This window comes from Saimiri boliviensis, chromosome 17 (assembly GCF_048565385.1).
Source record: "Saimiri boliviensis isolate mSaiBol1 chromosome 17, mSaiBol1.pri, whole genome shotgun sequence".
Lineage (NCBI taxonomy): Eukaryota > Metazoa > Chordata > Mammalia > Primates > Cebidae > Saimiri > Saimiri boliviensis.
The window spans coordinates 32,451,332-32,466,987 of NC_133465.1; the positions used below are offsets into that span (position 1 = coordinate 32,451,332).

Sequence of the window (15,656 nt, forward strand, 5' to 3'; positions counted from 1 at the left end):
TCCCGCTGTCAGGATGAGGAGGCGGAGGTCGGCGGTCGGGTCCGTCTCTGCCCGCGGCTGTGGCGGCGCCGGCGGCTCCAGCCTTAGCGGTTCCTCCCTGGGCGGCGGCGGCGGCGGCTCGGTCGACGCCTCCTCCGCCAGCTGAGCCCGCGGGAGCCCGGGACGCCGCTTCCCCGCCCATCCCCGCTCCTCGAGGCCGGCCGCCTGGTCATGGCGCAGCCGGGCCCGGCTTCCCAGCCTGACGGTGAGGCGCCCACCATGGCAGCGCGGCGGGCGCGGCCTGCCCGGCGTCGGCGTCGCGGGAGGACCTCGGGGCGGGCGGCGGGAAGGGCGCGCGCAGGCCCCGGGGGTGACCCCGCCGGGCGGAGGCGGGAGCGCGCGGGCTGCGGCGCGCCAGGGGGACCGTCGCTGGGGAGGGGGCGGGAGGCGCCGGTGCTGCGCTTGCGGGAGGACGGAGGGAAGGGCTTGGGGAGGCTGCTGGGTAGCGTGGGGGAGTGTGGGCCGGGAGCGGTTCTGGGTAGCTGGGGGATCGGCACGTGGGTTCTGCCGGTGGGGGAGGATGGAAATCGGGAACATGTGCTATATTCGTTAAGGAAAAAAAATCTTTGCTTAGGTAGTGTGCCCTCCCGGCTGCCCCAGTCCTTGCTGTAGAGCTCTTTGCATCTTCTTATGTGACCGTTGGGTACAGTAACTGGATTTAGTAGCATTCCCTGAATGACAGTGTGGCTTAATGGTAAGTGTTGGGGCCTGGGAGTCTAAAGGACCTGGTTTCTTAACCAGCAAGCTTAGGGCTCAATTTTTATCTTCGTTAAGCCTCAGTAGTCTCACCCACTAATTAACCAAGAGGTTAATTCATGCCTTTATATTTTATCTATTAAAAATAGCAACACGAATGTGTATATAAAATGATAGTATTATTATGGAGGTGTTAGGAATAATGAGAAGTATTTGAGAATGCTGAGGCCTACTTGCACTACTTGAAGATTGTGGAACTAAAAAAAAAAAAAAAGCGAAGTCGAAGAAATATGTCATTTTATGGTGTTTATATTCTTGGAAGGAAAAAAGGGCCCCATCCTAAATATAGGAAATCTGTGTTCTTCCTATTTTATTCCTGTCAAAGTTGGTTGTCAGAGCCTTTCATGACCTTCTGGGAAGTTGGACTAAACTGTGCTTCACAGATTGACTACATCGTTCCAGGTTTTACCACCTAGAATTGATGTTTGGAAATAATGTGCTTGATCTTTAACAAGATCCTACTGTCTCTGGTTGTGAAAGTTCGTTCTGGTCTATTTTCATAATTAGCGTGTGTGCTTAGCATCTTTAAGTGTGAATGGAGTAGAATGTTGGGAAAAGGTGCTTGGTAAGGAGTAGGTACTTTAAAACTTACCTTTGCTTGTCTTGTCTCAAAATAACCTTTCATGAAACCCTTACTCTTTATTCTCACCTTTGGGGAACTTGAAACCATGTTATCAGATTTTAAGGTTCTGGCGGCTCTCTGGGAAGTGTGCTCCAAAGCCTGTTAGCCTGTAGTTTTGGGTGTTGTTAGTTGCCTAAGGGGAGATGTCCAGTAAGCACTTGTTTTATAAGAACCTGCTTACTCCTTCTGTTCTAGTAGAAGGCAAGGGAAGCATTTTTGGTCCGCTGTCAGAGGAAACTGGGATATTTTCAGGCTGCATTTTAATGATCACCTTTTGCATTTGGTGTCAGGCAAGAAAACTTTGTTCTTCCACAAACCCACTTTGTTACTGCACCCAGGCAGGATACAGAGAGAACTTGTGGTTCTGATCAGGAGCGGTAGGTATGCATAGCTGGCTGCTGCGTTTTCTTGAGTTGCATGGAAACAAACGTCTGGGCAGCTCAGGTGACCTGACAGTCTGGAATCAAAATTCCCTGTAAATAGGCAGAAGTGACTAAGCACTTGAAAGAGGCTAATTAGCTTTAGGAAATCTGTGTTCTTCCTATTTTATTTACGGTTTATTTCCTGTATTTCAAATCTTGTGACTCTAGGATGAGATTTAGTTTGCGTATATTGCAATTTTTATTTTAAATTAATTTTTTTTTTTCAACAGTAGGATAGAGATAATTCGGTACATTTGAGTGCCTGTGTCAGTGTCTTAGAAGTTCATCCTGGGGATTTTTTTTTTTTTTTTTTAAGCAGTATCTCACTCTGTTGCCCGGGCTGGAGTGCAGTGGCACCATCTTGGCTTACTGTAGCCTGGAGCTCCTGGGGTCAAAGAAGTCCACCCACCTCAGCCTTCTGTGTAGCTGTAACTACAAGTGCCCGGCTGATTTTTGTATTTTTGTAGATACGGTGTTTTGCCATGTTGCCCAGGCTGGTCTCAAACTCCCGAACTCAAGGGATCTACCTGCTTAGGCCTCCCACAGTGCTAGGATTATAGATGTGAGCCCCTGAGCCGGGCCTTTGGGGATTTAATTTTTATCTTTAGCTGAACTCGTGTAGACCACTTTAGCTTTGGGCACACTTGAATTTCCTAGTTGTGCTGATTAAAAAAAAAAAAAAAAATCGCCAGAATTCTTTTGTGTCAAACTGATGGTGAAAGATAACTAACTGCTTAGTCTTGACTTTATCTCATTTTACCCTATTGCAGAAGCGATTGTCTTTTATGACTTTTTTTTTTTTAAAGTATCTTGTCTGTTTTTCATAGCCGTATGGTAGATTAAGAAAATAGATTTGTAAAAACAAAAAACAAAAACAAAAAGATAAAAAAGATTTGTGTATAAATTCAAGGAATGAAATGTAGTCATTTTATTACTTCATTTTAATTATTTTGTAAATTAAAAGTTCTGGTTATTTGATACTGCTTCTTAGTTTACTTGGAATACAGGTAATTTTAATAGTCATAGAAAGTTCAATTGATCTGTTTTCCCTTGAGAATTAAAAAATGTTTTGCAGTAGCTTCGAAGGTATCTTGATTAAAAAAAAAGAGAATTCAAAAATGTGAACACTTTTTTTTTTTTTTTTTTTTTTTTAAGACGGAGTTTCACCATGTTGGTCAGGCTGGTCTTGAACTCCTGACCTCAGGTGACCTGCCCGCCCTGGCCTCCAAAGTGCTTGGATTACATGCATGACCAACTACGCCTGGCCAAATGTGAACACTTTCAAATTTTAATATTTATTTTAGGTCGGGCATGGTGGCTCACACCTGTAATCCCAGAACGTTGGGAGGCCCAGGTGGGCAGATTACCTTAGGTTAGGAGTTGGAGAAACCCCATCTCTACTAAAAATACAAAACTTAGCTGGGTGTGATGGCAGGTGCCTGTAATCCCAGCTCCTCAGGCTGAGAGGCAGAAGAATCGCTTGAACTCGAGAGATGGAGGTTGCAGTGAGCCAGTAATGTGTCATTGCACTCTAGTCTGGGCAACAAGGCAAGACTCCATCTCAAAAAACAAAACAAAAAAATTTAATCTAAGTTCAGCTATATCTTTGAAGCATTTGCTCTGATTTTACTTTTTTTTTTTAACCTTTTTTTTTTTTTTTTTTTTTTTTTTAAATTAAGATGGGGTTTCACCATGATGCCCAGGCTGGTCTTGAACTCCTGACCTCAGGTGATCCACCCACCTTGGCCTCCCAAAGTGCTAGGATTACAGGCATGAGCCACTGCGCCCACCTTTTCTTTTCTTTTTCTTTTGTAGAGAGCGTCTCACCTTGTTGCCCAGTCTGGTCTTGAAGTCCTGGGCTCAAGCAATTCTCCCATCTTGGCCTCCCACTGTTGGGATTACAGGCATGAGCAACTTCGCCCAGCCTACTTCATTATTTTTTATTCTTGCCATGTTGACCAGGCTGGATTCCTGACTCTTTCATGTTACAGACATGCTACCTTTTCCCCCTGAAAGATCTGCTTTGCATACATAGGTCTGCAACTTCCCTATCTCACTCAAGAAATATTAGTTATATTATATACTCATACATAGTCTTATGGCCACGTAATGTTCTGTAAACACTATAGGCATTATCTTAGGAAATCTTCATAGCAATGAGGTGGATACTATTGAAATAGTACTTGCTTCTAATTTATTGATGAGGAAACTGAAGCACAGAGAAGTTAAAGCAACATACCTGGTGTTACACAGCTCCTAAGTGGGGAGCAGGATTCAAATCCAGGCCATCTGGCTTAGGTACTAGATCATGGACTACTTTCCAGGTCAGTGTTGAAGGCCTCCTTATTCTTGTTAAAGATGATCTCTTTTTTTTTTTTTTTTAATCCCGTTTTTGTCTCCCCCCCCCAAAAGACGACCTCATCATATGCATGTATCATGCATGATTTATTGTGCATTTCTCTATTGTGGGGCCAAGTAGATTGTTTCCAATTTTTAATTATGTTACAAGCAGTGTTATGATCGATGTCCTTGTGCATATTTTTTTAGGTACTCTTTTATTTCTGTAAGACTAGTGAATGAAAGAGCATGATTTCTCAGTGGTTTAAATTTTAATACCTGTTGCTAGCTTACCCTTGAAGGGATCAGTTTACATAGTTTTCAACAATATATGGCAGGTGGATTTTCCCTGTAATCTTACAAGCTCTGGATGATGTCATTTGTTTTAAATTTGTGTCTTTTGATCAAAAAAAGTGGTATTGTTTGGCCAGGTGTGGTGGCTCATACCTTTAATCCCAGCACTTTGGGAGGCTGAGGTGGGTGGATCATAAGGTCAGGAGTTCAAGACCAGCCTGGCCAACATGGTGAAACTCTGTCTCTACTAAAAATACAAAAATTAGCGGGGCGTGGTGGTATGTGCCTGCAGTCCCAGCTACTCGGGAGGCTGAGGCAGAAGAATCGCTTGAACCCAGGAGGTGGAAGTTGCAGTGAGTCGAGATTGTGCTACTGCACTGCACTCCAGCCTGAGTGACAGAGTGAGACTCCATCTCAAAAAAAAAAAAAAAAAAAAAGTGCTATTGTTCAATTGACAAGTATTTGTGTGCCTATTCTATGCCGAATCCTATGCTAGGATCTAGGAAATGCAATGATGAATAAAAATAGACCTAGTCCTTATGCCTAGGTAGTGAATCATCCAGCCATTAATTAGACAATCCTACAGACAAATACAAAATTATTTATTCAACTAATATGAATGTATACTATTTGTCAGACACAATTCTAGGTATTTGGAATATATCAGTAGGCAACGTGGATAATAACCCTGCCCTAGTATGGGAGAAACAGATATTAAACAACAAATATAAGCAAATGATATGCATTGTTAGATGATAAGTGCAGTGGAAAAAAGAGTAGGATAAAGGGAACAGTGTTGGACTGGTTTTAAATAGGCTGGTCAGGCAGCTTTGTTGAGAAGATGACATTTGTGCAAAGACTTGAAGTAGAGGAGTTGGCCTTGAGGATATCTGGTGGATGGGTGTTCTAGACAGGGATCTGTTTTTGCATATGCCTTCAGGGGGGAAGCATGTCTGGCATGTTTGAGGAATGGCATGGAGGTCAGTGTGGCTGTAATGATTTTACAGGGCCTGGGGGAAGAGTGTAGTAGGATATGAGGTCAGAGAGGTAATGAGGTGGAGGCAGATCTTGGTGGGCCCTAGAAGCATTGCAAAGATTGCCTTTCACTATGGGGAACCATTGAAAAGCTTTAACAGAGGAACGATGTGATCTGACTTAGGTTTTAAAAAAGTCACTCTGGGCTGGGCTTGGTGGCTCACACCTGTAATATCAGCACTTTGGGAGGTAGAGGCAGGCAGATCACCTGAGGTTGGGAGTTCCAAACCAGCCTGACCAACATGGTAAAACCCAGTCTCTACTAAAAATGCAAAAATCAGTCGGCATGGTGGCGCATGCCTGTAATCCCAGCTACTTGGGAGGCTAAGGCAGGAGAATTGCTTGAACCCGGGAGGTGGAGGTTGCAGTGAGCCGAGATTATGCCACTGTGCTCCAGCCTGGGCAACAGAGAGATTGTCTAAAAACAAAAACAAAAACTAAAACCACTCTGGAAGTGTCTCACACCTGTAGTCTCAGCACTTTGGGAGGCTTAGGTGGGTGAATTTGCTTGAGCCCAGGAGTTTGAGACTAGCCTGGACAATATGGCAAAACCCCTTCTCTACAAAAAATACAAAAAATTAGCCGGTTGTGATGGTGTCTGCCTCTAGTCCCAGCTACTCAGGTGGCTGAGGTGGGAGGATCACCTAAGCCTGGGAGGTCAGCACTGCAGTGAGCCATGATCTTGCTATTGCACTCCTGCATAGGTGACAGAGTAAGACCCTGTTTCACTCTGGCTGCTGGATTGGCAGTGAAGTAGTAGGGAGGAATGAATCCAGAAAAAAAGATGTTGAAGTTTGGGCCAGGATGTATCCATGGAAGTTATATTTTGAAAGTATGGCTAACAGGATTTGCTGATGGTTTGAATGTGGGATACAAAATAAAGTAAGTAGTTAAGAATTACTCAAAGGTTTTTGGTCTGAGCAACTAGATGGACACATGCTGTGAGTGACTGTAATTGACTTATTTGACGAATTTACAGAGGTCAGGAAAGGGTTTTGAAGAAATAGTCCTGGAGCTGAGATCTGATGGATGAGCAAGAGTCCCATTTTTGGAGGAGGCAGAATGAGTAAGATAACTGAAGAAAGGTCACTGTGCCTGGGTAGAGTAGGAGGTATGGGCAGGCCTGAGGGGTCTTTTTCCTTAGAGCTGTAGAGGAAGCCATTGAAGGGTTTTAAGCAAGTCAATGATGTGTGGCTCCATGTATATATCTCTCTTTCTCTCTTTCTTTTCTTGTCTTTCTTTCTTTCTTTTTCTTTCTTTTCTTTTCTTTTTTTTTTTTGATGGAGTATTGCTTTGTTGTCCAGGCTGGAATGCAGTGGTAAGGTCTCGGCTCACTGCACCCTTTGCCTCTTGGGTTCAAGCGATTCTCCTGCCTCAGGCTTTTGAGTAGCTGGGCTTACAGGTATGTGCCACCACGCCCGGCTAATTTTTGTATTTTTTTTTTTTATTTTTAAGATCGGGTTTCACTGTGTTGGTCAGGCTGGTCTTGAACTCCCGACCTCAGGTGATCCGCCCGCCTTGGCCTCCAAAGTGCTTGGATTACAGGCATGAGCCATCACGCCTGGCCTAATTTTTGTATTTTTAGTAGAGATGAGGTTTCACCATGTTGGTCAGGCTGGTCTCGAACTCCTGACCTCATGATCCACCCACCTCAGCTTCCCAAAGTGCTGGGATTACAGGCATGAACCCTGTGCCCAGCTTATTTTTTTCCTGTCTTCTCTCCTTTTCTTTCTCATTTTCCTTTACTTTTTCCTTTCCTTCTCTGTCTCTGTCTCTGTCTCTGTCTCTCTGTCTCTCTCTCTCTCTGTCTCTGTCTCTCTCTCTCTCTCTCTCTCTCTCTCTCTCTCTCTCTCTCTCTCTCTTCTCTCTCTCTCTTTCTGATGGAGTCTCTCTCCTGTCATGCAGGCTGGAGTGCAGTGGTGTGATCTTGGCTCAATGCAACCTCCGTCTCCCGGGTTCAGGTGATTCTCCTTCCTCAGCCTCCTGAGTAGCTGGGAATACAGGTGTGAGCCACTGTGCCTGGCTTGCTCGCTCTTTCTTTTCTTCTCTTTCTTTTCTTCTCTTTCTTTTCTTCTCTTTCTTTTCTTCTCTTTCTTTTCTTCTCTTTCTTTTCTTCTCTTTCTTTTCTTCTCTTTCTTTTCTTCTCTTTCTTTTCTTCTCTTTCTTTTCTTCTCTTCTCTCTTTTCTTCTCTTCTCTCTTTTCTTCTCTTCTCTCTTTTCTTTTTTCTTTCTTTTCTTCTTTCTTTTCTCTTTCTTTCTTTCTTCTCTTTCCTTCTTTCTTTCTTTCTCTTTTTTCTTTTTCTCTATTTTTTTCTCTTTTTCTCTTTCTTTCCCTTTCTTCCTTTCCCTTCTCTGTTCCTTCCTTCCTTTTTTCCTTTCTTCTCTTTCTTGATGGAGTTTCGCTCTGTTGCCCAAGCTAGAGTGCATTTGTACCATCTCAGCTCAATGCAGCCTCTACCTCCTGGGTTCCAGCCATTCTCCTGCCTCAACCTCCCAAATAGCTGGGATTACAGGCATGTGCCATCATGATCATCTAATGTTGTATTTTCTTTTTTTTTTTTTTATAATCTTTTTTTTTTTTTTTTTTTTTTTTTTGAGACGGAGTTTTGCTCTTGTTACCCAGGCTGGAGTGCAATGGCGCGATCTTGGCTTACCGCAACCTCCGCCTCCTGGGTTCAGGCAATTCTCCTGCCTCAGCCTCCTGAGTAGCTGGGATTACAGGCACGCGCCACCATGCCCAGCTAAGTTTTTGTATTTTTAGTAGAGACGGGGTTTCACCATGTTGACCAGGTTGGTCTTGATCTCTCGACCTCGTGATCCACTCGCCTCGGCCTCCCAAAGTGCTGGGATTACAGGCTTGAGCCACTGCACCCGGCCTCTTTTTTTTTGTATTTTTAGTAGAGACGGGGTTTCACCATGTTGACCAGGATGGTCTTGATCTCTTGACCTCGTGATCCACTCGCCTCGGCCTCCCAAGGTGCTGGGATTACAGGCTTGAGCCACCGTGCCCGGCCTCTAATGTTGTATTTTCAGTAGAGACAAGGTTTTGCCATGTTGGGCAGGCTGGTCTCGAACTCCTGACCTCAGGTAATCCACCCACCTTGGCCTCCCAAAGTGTTGGGTTTACAGGCATGAGCCACCATGCCCGGCCTATTTCATTTCTTTTATTTATTTTTTTGAGACAGAGTCTTGCTCTGTTGCCCAGGCTGGAGTGCAGTGGCATTATCTCTGCTTACTGTAACCTCTGCTTCCCAGGTGATTCTCATGCCTTAACCCCTAGAGTAGCTGGGATAACAGGTGTGTACCACCATGCCTGGATACTTTTTTGTGTTTTTAGTAGAGACTGGGTTTCACCATGTTTGCCAGGCTGTTCTTGATCTCCTGGCCTCAAGTGATCCACCCACCTTGGCCTCCCACAGTGCTGGGATTACAGGAGTGAGCCACAGTGCCTTGTTGACATTTGGCTTTTAAGTTTTTACTTCCTGGTTAGGAATTATATTAATTATGGGTTTTTTTTTTTGTTTATTGGCTTTCTTTTTTTCTTTCATTGTTTGTTCTTTTTTGGCTTGCTTGCTTTTCCTCCCTCCCCGCTTTCTCCCTCCCCGCTTTCTCCCTCCCCGCTTTCTCCCTCCCCGCTTTCTCCCTCCCCCCTTTCTCCCTCCCCCCTTTCTCCCTCCCCCCTTTCTCCCTCCCCCCTTTCTCCCTCCCCTTCTCCCTCTTCCCTTCTCCCTCCCCCCTTTCTCCTGCGCCCCTTTCTCCCTCCCCCCTCCTTCACCCCACTCCCTCCCCCCTCTTTCCCTCCCCCCTCTCTCCCTCCCCCCTCTCTCCCTCCCCCCCTCTCCCTCCCCCTCTCTCCCTCCCCCTCTCTCCCTCCCCCTCTCTCCCTCCCCCTCTCCCTCCCCCTCTCTCCCTCCCCCTCTTCCTCCCCCACTCTCCCTTCCCCTCTCTCCCTTCCCCCCTCTTTCCCTCCCTCCTGTCTCCCCCTCCCTCCCTCCTTCCCCCTCCCTCCCTCCCTCTCTCTCTCCCTCCCCCTCTCTCTCCTTCCCCTGTTTCTCCCTCCCCCTCTTTTTCCCTCCCCCAGGTCTCCCCCACTGCTTCCCTCCCCACTTCCTTTCTCCTTCCCCTCCCTCCTTCCTTCCCTTTCTCCCTCCTTCCCCTTCTTCCTCCTTCCCCTTCTCCCTCCTCTCTTCCTTCTGTCTCTTCTCGTCCTTTTCATTCTTCTCTTTCTTGTACTTTGAGTTGCTGTTTCACATCTTTGATTTGTGAATATTTATATCCATTTCCCATTTTTCCATTGGGTTGTCTTTTTCTCAGTAATTTGGAGTTTTTTGTAAATTATATTAGCCCTTTGGTATGTATTGCACATTTTGGTCTAACAGTTTGTAATTTACCTCTTTTTAAATTTTTTTTATTATGCAGAAAGCTTTAATTTTTCTTTTTTAAAGATGGGGTTTCATCATATTGGCCAGGCTGGTCTTGAAACTCCTGACTTCAAGTGATTTGCCCACTTCGGCCTCCCAAAGTGCTGGGATTACAGGCCTGAGCCACCACGTCCAGCCGGAAAGCTTTAATTTTTATGTAGACCTGACCTTTTTTAAATTTATGGTTTCTGAGTTTCTTATTTTGCTGACGAAAACCTCCCCAACTCTCATGTTTATATAAAGAAAAAAAAACCTGGCTGGGTGCAGTGGTGCACGCCTGTAATCCCAGCACTTTGGAGTGTGAGGCGGGTGGATCACAAGGTCAGAATTCGGCACCAGCGTGGCCAACATGGTGAAACCCTGTCTCTACTAAAAATACCAAAAATTAACCAGGCATGGTGGTGCATGCCTGTAATCCCAGCTACTGGGGCAAAAGAATTGCTTGAACCTGGGAGACGGAAGTTGCAGTGAGCCTTGATCACGCTATTGCACTCCAGTCTGGGCAATAGAGTGAGACTCTGTCTCAAAAAAAAAAAAAAAAAGGGCTCACGCCTATAATCCCAGCACTTTGGGAGGCCGAGACAGGTGGATGACGAGGTCAAGAGATGGAGACCATCCTGGTCAACATGGTGAAACCCCGTCTCTACTAAAAATACAAAAGTTAGCTGGGCATGGTGGCGCACGCTGCTCGGGAGGCTGAGGCAGGAGAATTGCTTGAACCCAGGAGATGGAGGTTGCGGTGAGCCGAGATAGCGCCATTGCACCCCAGCCTGGGTAACAAGAGCGAAATTCAGTCTCAAAAAAAAACAGCCCCGAAGTTGTTTTTTATGTTTTGTAGTTGAATACATCTAATTTATTTATGTTTAAATTAGGGAAGTTTAAAGAATTTTATTTTTTAATTGCATTTTGGGTTTTGGGGTACAAGAATTTTTTTTTTTTTTTGAGACGAAGTCTTGCACTGTTGCCTGGGCTGGAAGGCAATGCGTGATCTCAACTCACTGCAGCCTCTGCCTCCTAGATTCGTGCAATCCTCCTGCCTCAGCCTCCTGAGTAGCTGGGATTACAGGAGCCCACCACCGCGCCTGGCTTATTTTTTGTATTTTTAGTTGAGAGGGGTTTTCACTGTGTTGGCCAGACAGGTCCCGAACTCCTAACCTCATGATCCATCCCCCTTGGCCTCCCAAAGTGCTGTGATTACAGGGATGAGCTACTGAGCCCGGCCTAATATAAAGAATTATTAACTAAACTGGAGATTACCCACTAAGACAAAGGAAAGCCCTAAATAATACAGGATTAGTAGACAAGGAACAGTTATCGTTTCCAGGGCTGACGCAGAGCACCCTTTATTTCTTTTCTAAGTAGATAGGTAGTTGTCTTAATGTTTATTCAATAACTCATGTGTTTGGTTTGTAAATTATAACTTGGTAAATCTCCCAACCTTTGCACTAGCAGACATACTTAATCTGAAAAAATAAAAGCCCTGCACTTACCCATAGCCTTTGTCATTCTGATATCCCAACGCAGAGCAGCCTGGAATTAGGTAATGGACTTTAATTTTCATGTCTTACCTGGCTTTCTGTGGAGAGAATTGCTCTCCACGATTGCTTTTGAATCCTAAGAACTCTTAATTTCTAAAATACCTCCATTTATCATACACTAGGTTTTGTTTTTGTTTTTGTTTTTGTTTTATTTTGAGATGGAGTTTCGCTCTTATTACCCAGGCTGGAGTGCAATGGCGTGATCTCGGCTCAATGCAACCTCCATCTCCTGGGTTCAAGCAGTTCTCCTGCCTCAGCCTCCCAGGTAGCTGGGACTACAGGTGTACACCACCATGCCCAGCTAGTTTTTGTATTTTTAGTAGAGATGGGGTTTCACCATGTTGATCAGGATGGTCTCGATCTCTTGACCGTGTGATCCACCCGTCTTGGCCTCCCAAAGTGCTGGGATTACAGGCGTGAGCCACCGCGCCTGGCCATACACTAGGTTTTTATCCACTGAAGTTTGATGTGCTCTTCCTATATAGTCATTAATTTGAATATTGTCTTTATAGAGGTGTTTAATAAATGTTGTTTAATTTTGTGTGGTACAATTGTGCCAGGTAATGTGATGGGGAGAAATACAGAAATGAATGATATGTAGTTCCTTTAAGAATTTTATGACCTAGTAGAGGAATGGGCCTGAGCAGAATGAGAAGTGCCCAGTGGGAAAGCAGGTACAGTTGGTGCTATTGGATTGCAGAAGAAGCCTTTAATCTAAGTAAAATTACAGAAAGAGCTATGAAGGAAGTTACATTCGGTCCGTTTTCTTATCAGATAACTGAATCCATTCCATTCCTTCTAGGGAGAAGGAACTTACCACCTCGTAGTTTTGACTAGTTCTAATGTTTTATTTATGTCCTTCCTATATATTCTCTTTATTTCTCTCATCATATGTCTTGAATCTACCTAACTTTCTTGAATAATTTTTTATTTATTAAAAATTTTTTTTTAGACTAGTCAAATGCAGTAGTGAGAAGGGAGGAAAGAGTAGAACAGGGAGTTTGATCTGTAACTGATGGTGAACAATCAATTGAGATAACTCACTACCTTTGGACCAGCCGAATTATATTTAAAGTAGAGATAAGTTCTGTCTACACTGCCTAGGCTGGTCTGGAACTCCTGGGCCCAAGTAATACTTCTGACTCAGCAGTGTGAGCCACCACGCCCAGCTTACTTAACATTCTTTTGATTTTCTTTCAGATTCGGGTTATTAATGACCTTCAGTAGTGCCTGATATTTTCTAGATGTATGTAACCTGTAGAAAGTAGATAAAAAGTCATATAACTGAAAGGAATCCTAGAGAATAGTTATTTCCCTCAATTTAGAAATAAGGAAACTAAGGACTAAAGAGGTAGAAGTGACTTGTACTGTAGCAGAGCCAGCACTAGAATTAAGGAGAAGATTTGGGGCTGTTACCTTTCTTCTGGTGACTGCCTTTTATGTGGAATGAGCTTTCTCTAGAAGCCTCATTATGATGTTGCCTGGTAAGAATCATAGAATCGATGTAGCTTGATTATTGTCAGAACGTGTAAGATTTCCTTGATAATCAGAACTTTTTTAGTATGTTAATGCTTTTTTTTTTTTTTTTTTGAGAGGAAGTTTTGCTCTTGTTGCTCAGGCTGGAGAGCCATGGTGTGATCTCTGCTCACGGCAATAGCTGCCTTCCAGGTTCAAGTGATTGTCCTCCCTCAGTTTCCTGAGTAACTGGGATTACAGGCATGTGCCACCAAGCCCAGCTAATTTTGTACTTTACTTTTTTTTTTTTTTTTTTTTTTTGAGATGGAGTCTCACTCTGCTGCCCAGGCTAGAGTCCAGTGGCTCGATCTCAGCTCACTGCAGCCTCCACCTCCCAGGTTCAAGTGATTCTCCTGCCTCAGCCTCCTGAGTAGCTGGAGGTAGTAGAGACAGTGAAACCCCATCTCTACTAAAAACATAAAAAATTAGCCACATGCCATCTCACCTGGCTAATTTTTTGTATTTTTAGTAGAGATGGGGTTTCATTGTGTTAGCCAGGATGGTCTCGATCTCCTGACCTTGTGAACTGCCTGCCTCGGCTTCCCAAAGTGCTAGGATTACAGGTGTGAGCCACCGCACTCGGCCAATTTTTAATTTTTTAATTTTAATTTTTATTTATTTATTTATTTATTTTGAGACGGAGTTTCGCTCTTGTTACCCAGGCTGAAGTGCAATGGCGCGATCTCGGCTCATCACAACCTCCGTCTCCTGGGTTCAGGCAATCTTCTGCCTCAGCCTCCTGAGTAGCTGGGATTACAGGCACGTGCCACCATGCCTAGCTAATTTTTTGTATTTTTAGTAGAGATGGGGTTTCACCATGTTGACCAGGACGGTCTCGATCTCTTGACCTCGTGATCCACCCGCCTTGGCCTCCCAAAGTGCTGGGATTACAGGCTTGAGCCACCGCGCCTGGCCAATTTTTTATTTTTTAGTAGAGACAGGATTTCTCCATGTTTTTCAGGCTGGTCTCTAACTCCTGACCTCAGGTGATCTGCCTGCCTCTGCCTCCCAAAGTGCTGGGATTACAGGTGTGAGCCACCGCACCGGCTAGTATGTTAATTCTTTAAACACGTATTTATTGTTTATGCTTATTGATGATGGGCATTGTGTTGGGGCTATTGTAGCAAAATAAAAATGTTCCTTTCCCATAACCCAGAAAGGAATTTTGGCAAAAACAGCCCCAGAGACTGTGATAGAGCCTGTAGCATGGCAAAAAAAAAAAAAAAAAAAGAGAAATGTTCCTTTTCTTAATGGGTTTTAAAAGTCTAGTGGTACATACAGGCACATGCCATGAGGAGAGGGTAATTTGTCCGACTGATAATGGTATCCTCAGGATAGTACTTGTCATAGAATAAAAATGTGGATAATAGATTGAAAGATGGACAACAATATGCAGTTGTTAAAATATTATAGTTCTTCCTCATTCACTATATTTTGATAACACATAGGAGAGACATCATATTCAGAAAGTTAATGTAGGCCCTTCCTCCACTTCTCCTCCACTGCACTTCCAGTTATATTGGAGAAAGTAGCGTTTGGTTAAAGCCTTGAGAGTTGTGTAGAAATTTTGACCAACGGAAATGGAAATGGTGCTTTGGAGAAAGCAGTTAGAGGAGGATGATAATCTTTGCAGGGTAGGGCTGGAGAATGTGTAGTGTGAGGTGTGTAAATAATCTGGTGTCCTGAGAGTGTGAGACCTGCTTAGAGACAGGTTTGAAAAAGGGGAGCCCAAAAAAAGAAGAAAAAAAGAATTAAAAAAAGGGGAGCCTGAATGGTGGAAAGCTGAACCGTATGTTTTGATAGAGTGATACTGTGATCCATACTGTGCTGTAGGAAGCTTGCTCTGAAGATTAATCAGAAGATAGATCATGAGGCAGTTGATTGGTTAAGGAGATGGATTGGGCTATTGCTCTGGTCTAAGAGGGAGATGATGGAGTTATAATGTATGTCAATGGGAACAGAGAGAAGGAAATAATAGGTGTGAGAATTAATTGTGGTAAAATAACAACTTGATGAACATTTGATTTGGAATTTGGGCAGGAGAGAAACTGAAGAGGATTCTGAGATGTAAATGCTGTCTGCCCATCTCGGCAACCAATGGAAGGGCACATTTAATAGTAAAAAGTGACAAATATGGTTTTTTTAGATATGTTGATCTGGAATACTGGTGAGGCAGCCATGCAGAAATACCTAGTAGACAACTGGAAATCTAGGCCTGTTGCTCAGGGAAGACATCAGGGATGTAGATGTCAAATGCCTAGAAGTCATGAAGGATGAAGGGTGACTATTGCTCAGGGAGAAAAGTATAGGCTATTTAGAAGGGCACAGATAAAAATAACGGATTCGGAGCAGGAGGGGAAACCAGTGAACCTTATAAAAAAGGAGAGCTGGCCAGGCGCGGTGGCTCATGCCTATAATCCCAGCACTTTGGGAGGCCCAGACGGGTGGATCATGAGGTCAAGAGATCGAGACCATCCTGGTCAACATGATGAAACGCCGTCGCTACTAAAAATACAAAAAGTTAGCTGGGCATGGTGGCACACGCCTGTAGTCCCAGCTACTCAGGAGGCTGAGGCAGGAGAATTGCTTGAACCCAGGAGACGACAGAGGTTGCGGTGAGCCGAGATCGCACCATTGCACTCCAGCCTGGGAAACGAGCGAAACTCTGTCTCAAAAA

At 44.3% G+C, this 15,656-nt stretch overlaps 1 protein-coding gene across 3 annotated transcripts in view; it reads left to right on the plus strand.

Annotated features, from left to right (window-relative positions):
• Positions 1 to 15,656, plus strand: part of RABEP1 (rabaptin, RAB GTPase binding effector protein 1) — a 133,656-nt gene continuing 118,000 nt past the window's right edge. For 2 of the 3 annotated variants that reach the window (XM_039476336.2, XM_074388510.1), the window contains exon 1: positions 1 to 244. In XM_039476336.2, the coding sequence (XP_039332270.1) occupies positions 211 to 244 (34 nt within the window). In that variant the 5' untranslated portion in view covers positions 1 to 210. Of the gene's footprint in view, positions 245 to 613; positions 734 to 15,656 lie in introns of all 3 variants that reach the window. The other variant, XM_074388509.1, reaches the window with a different exon arrangement.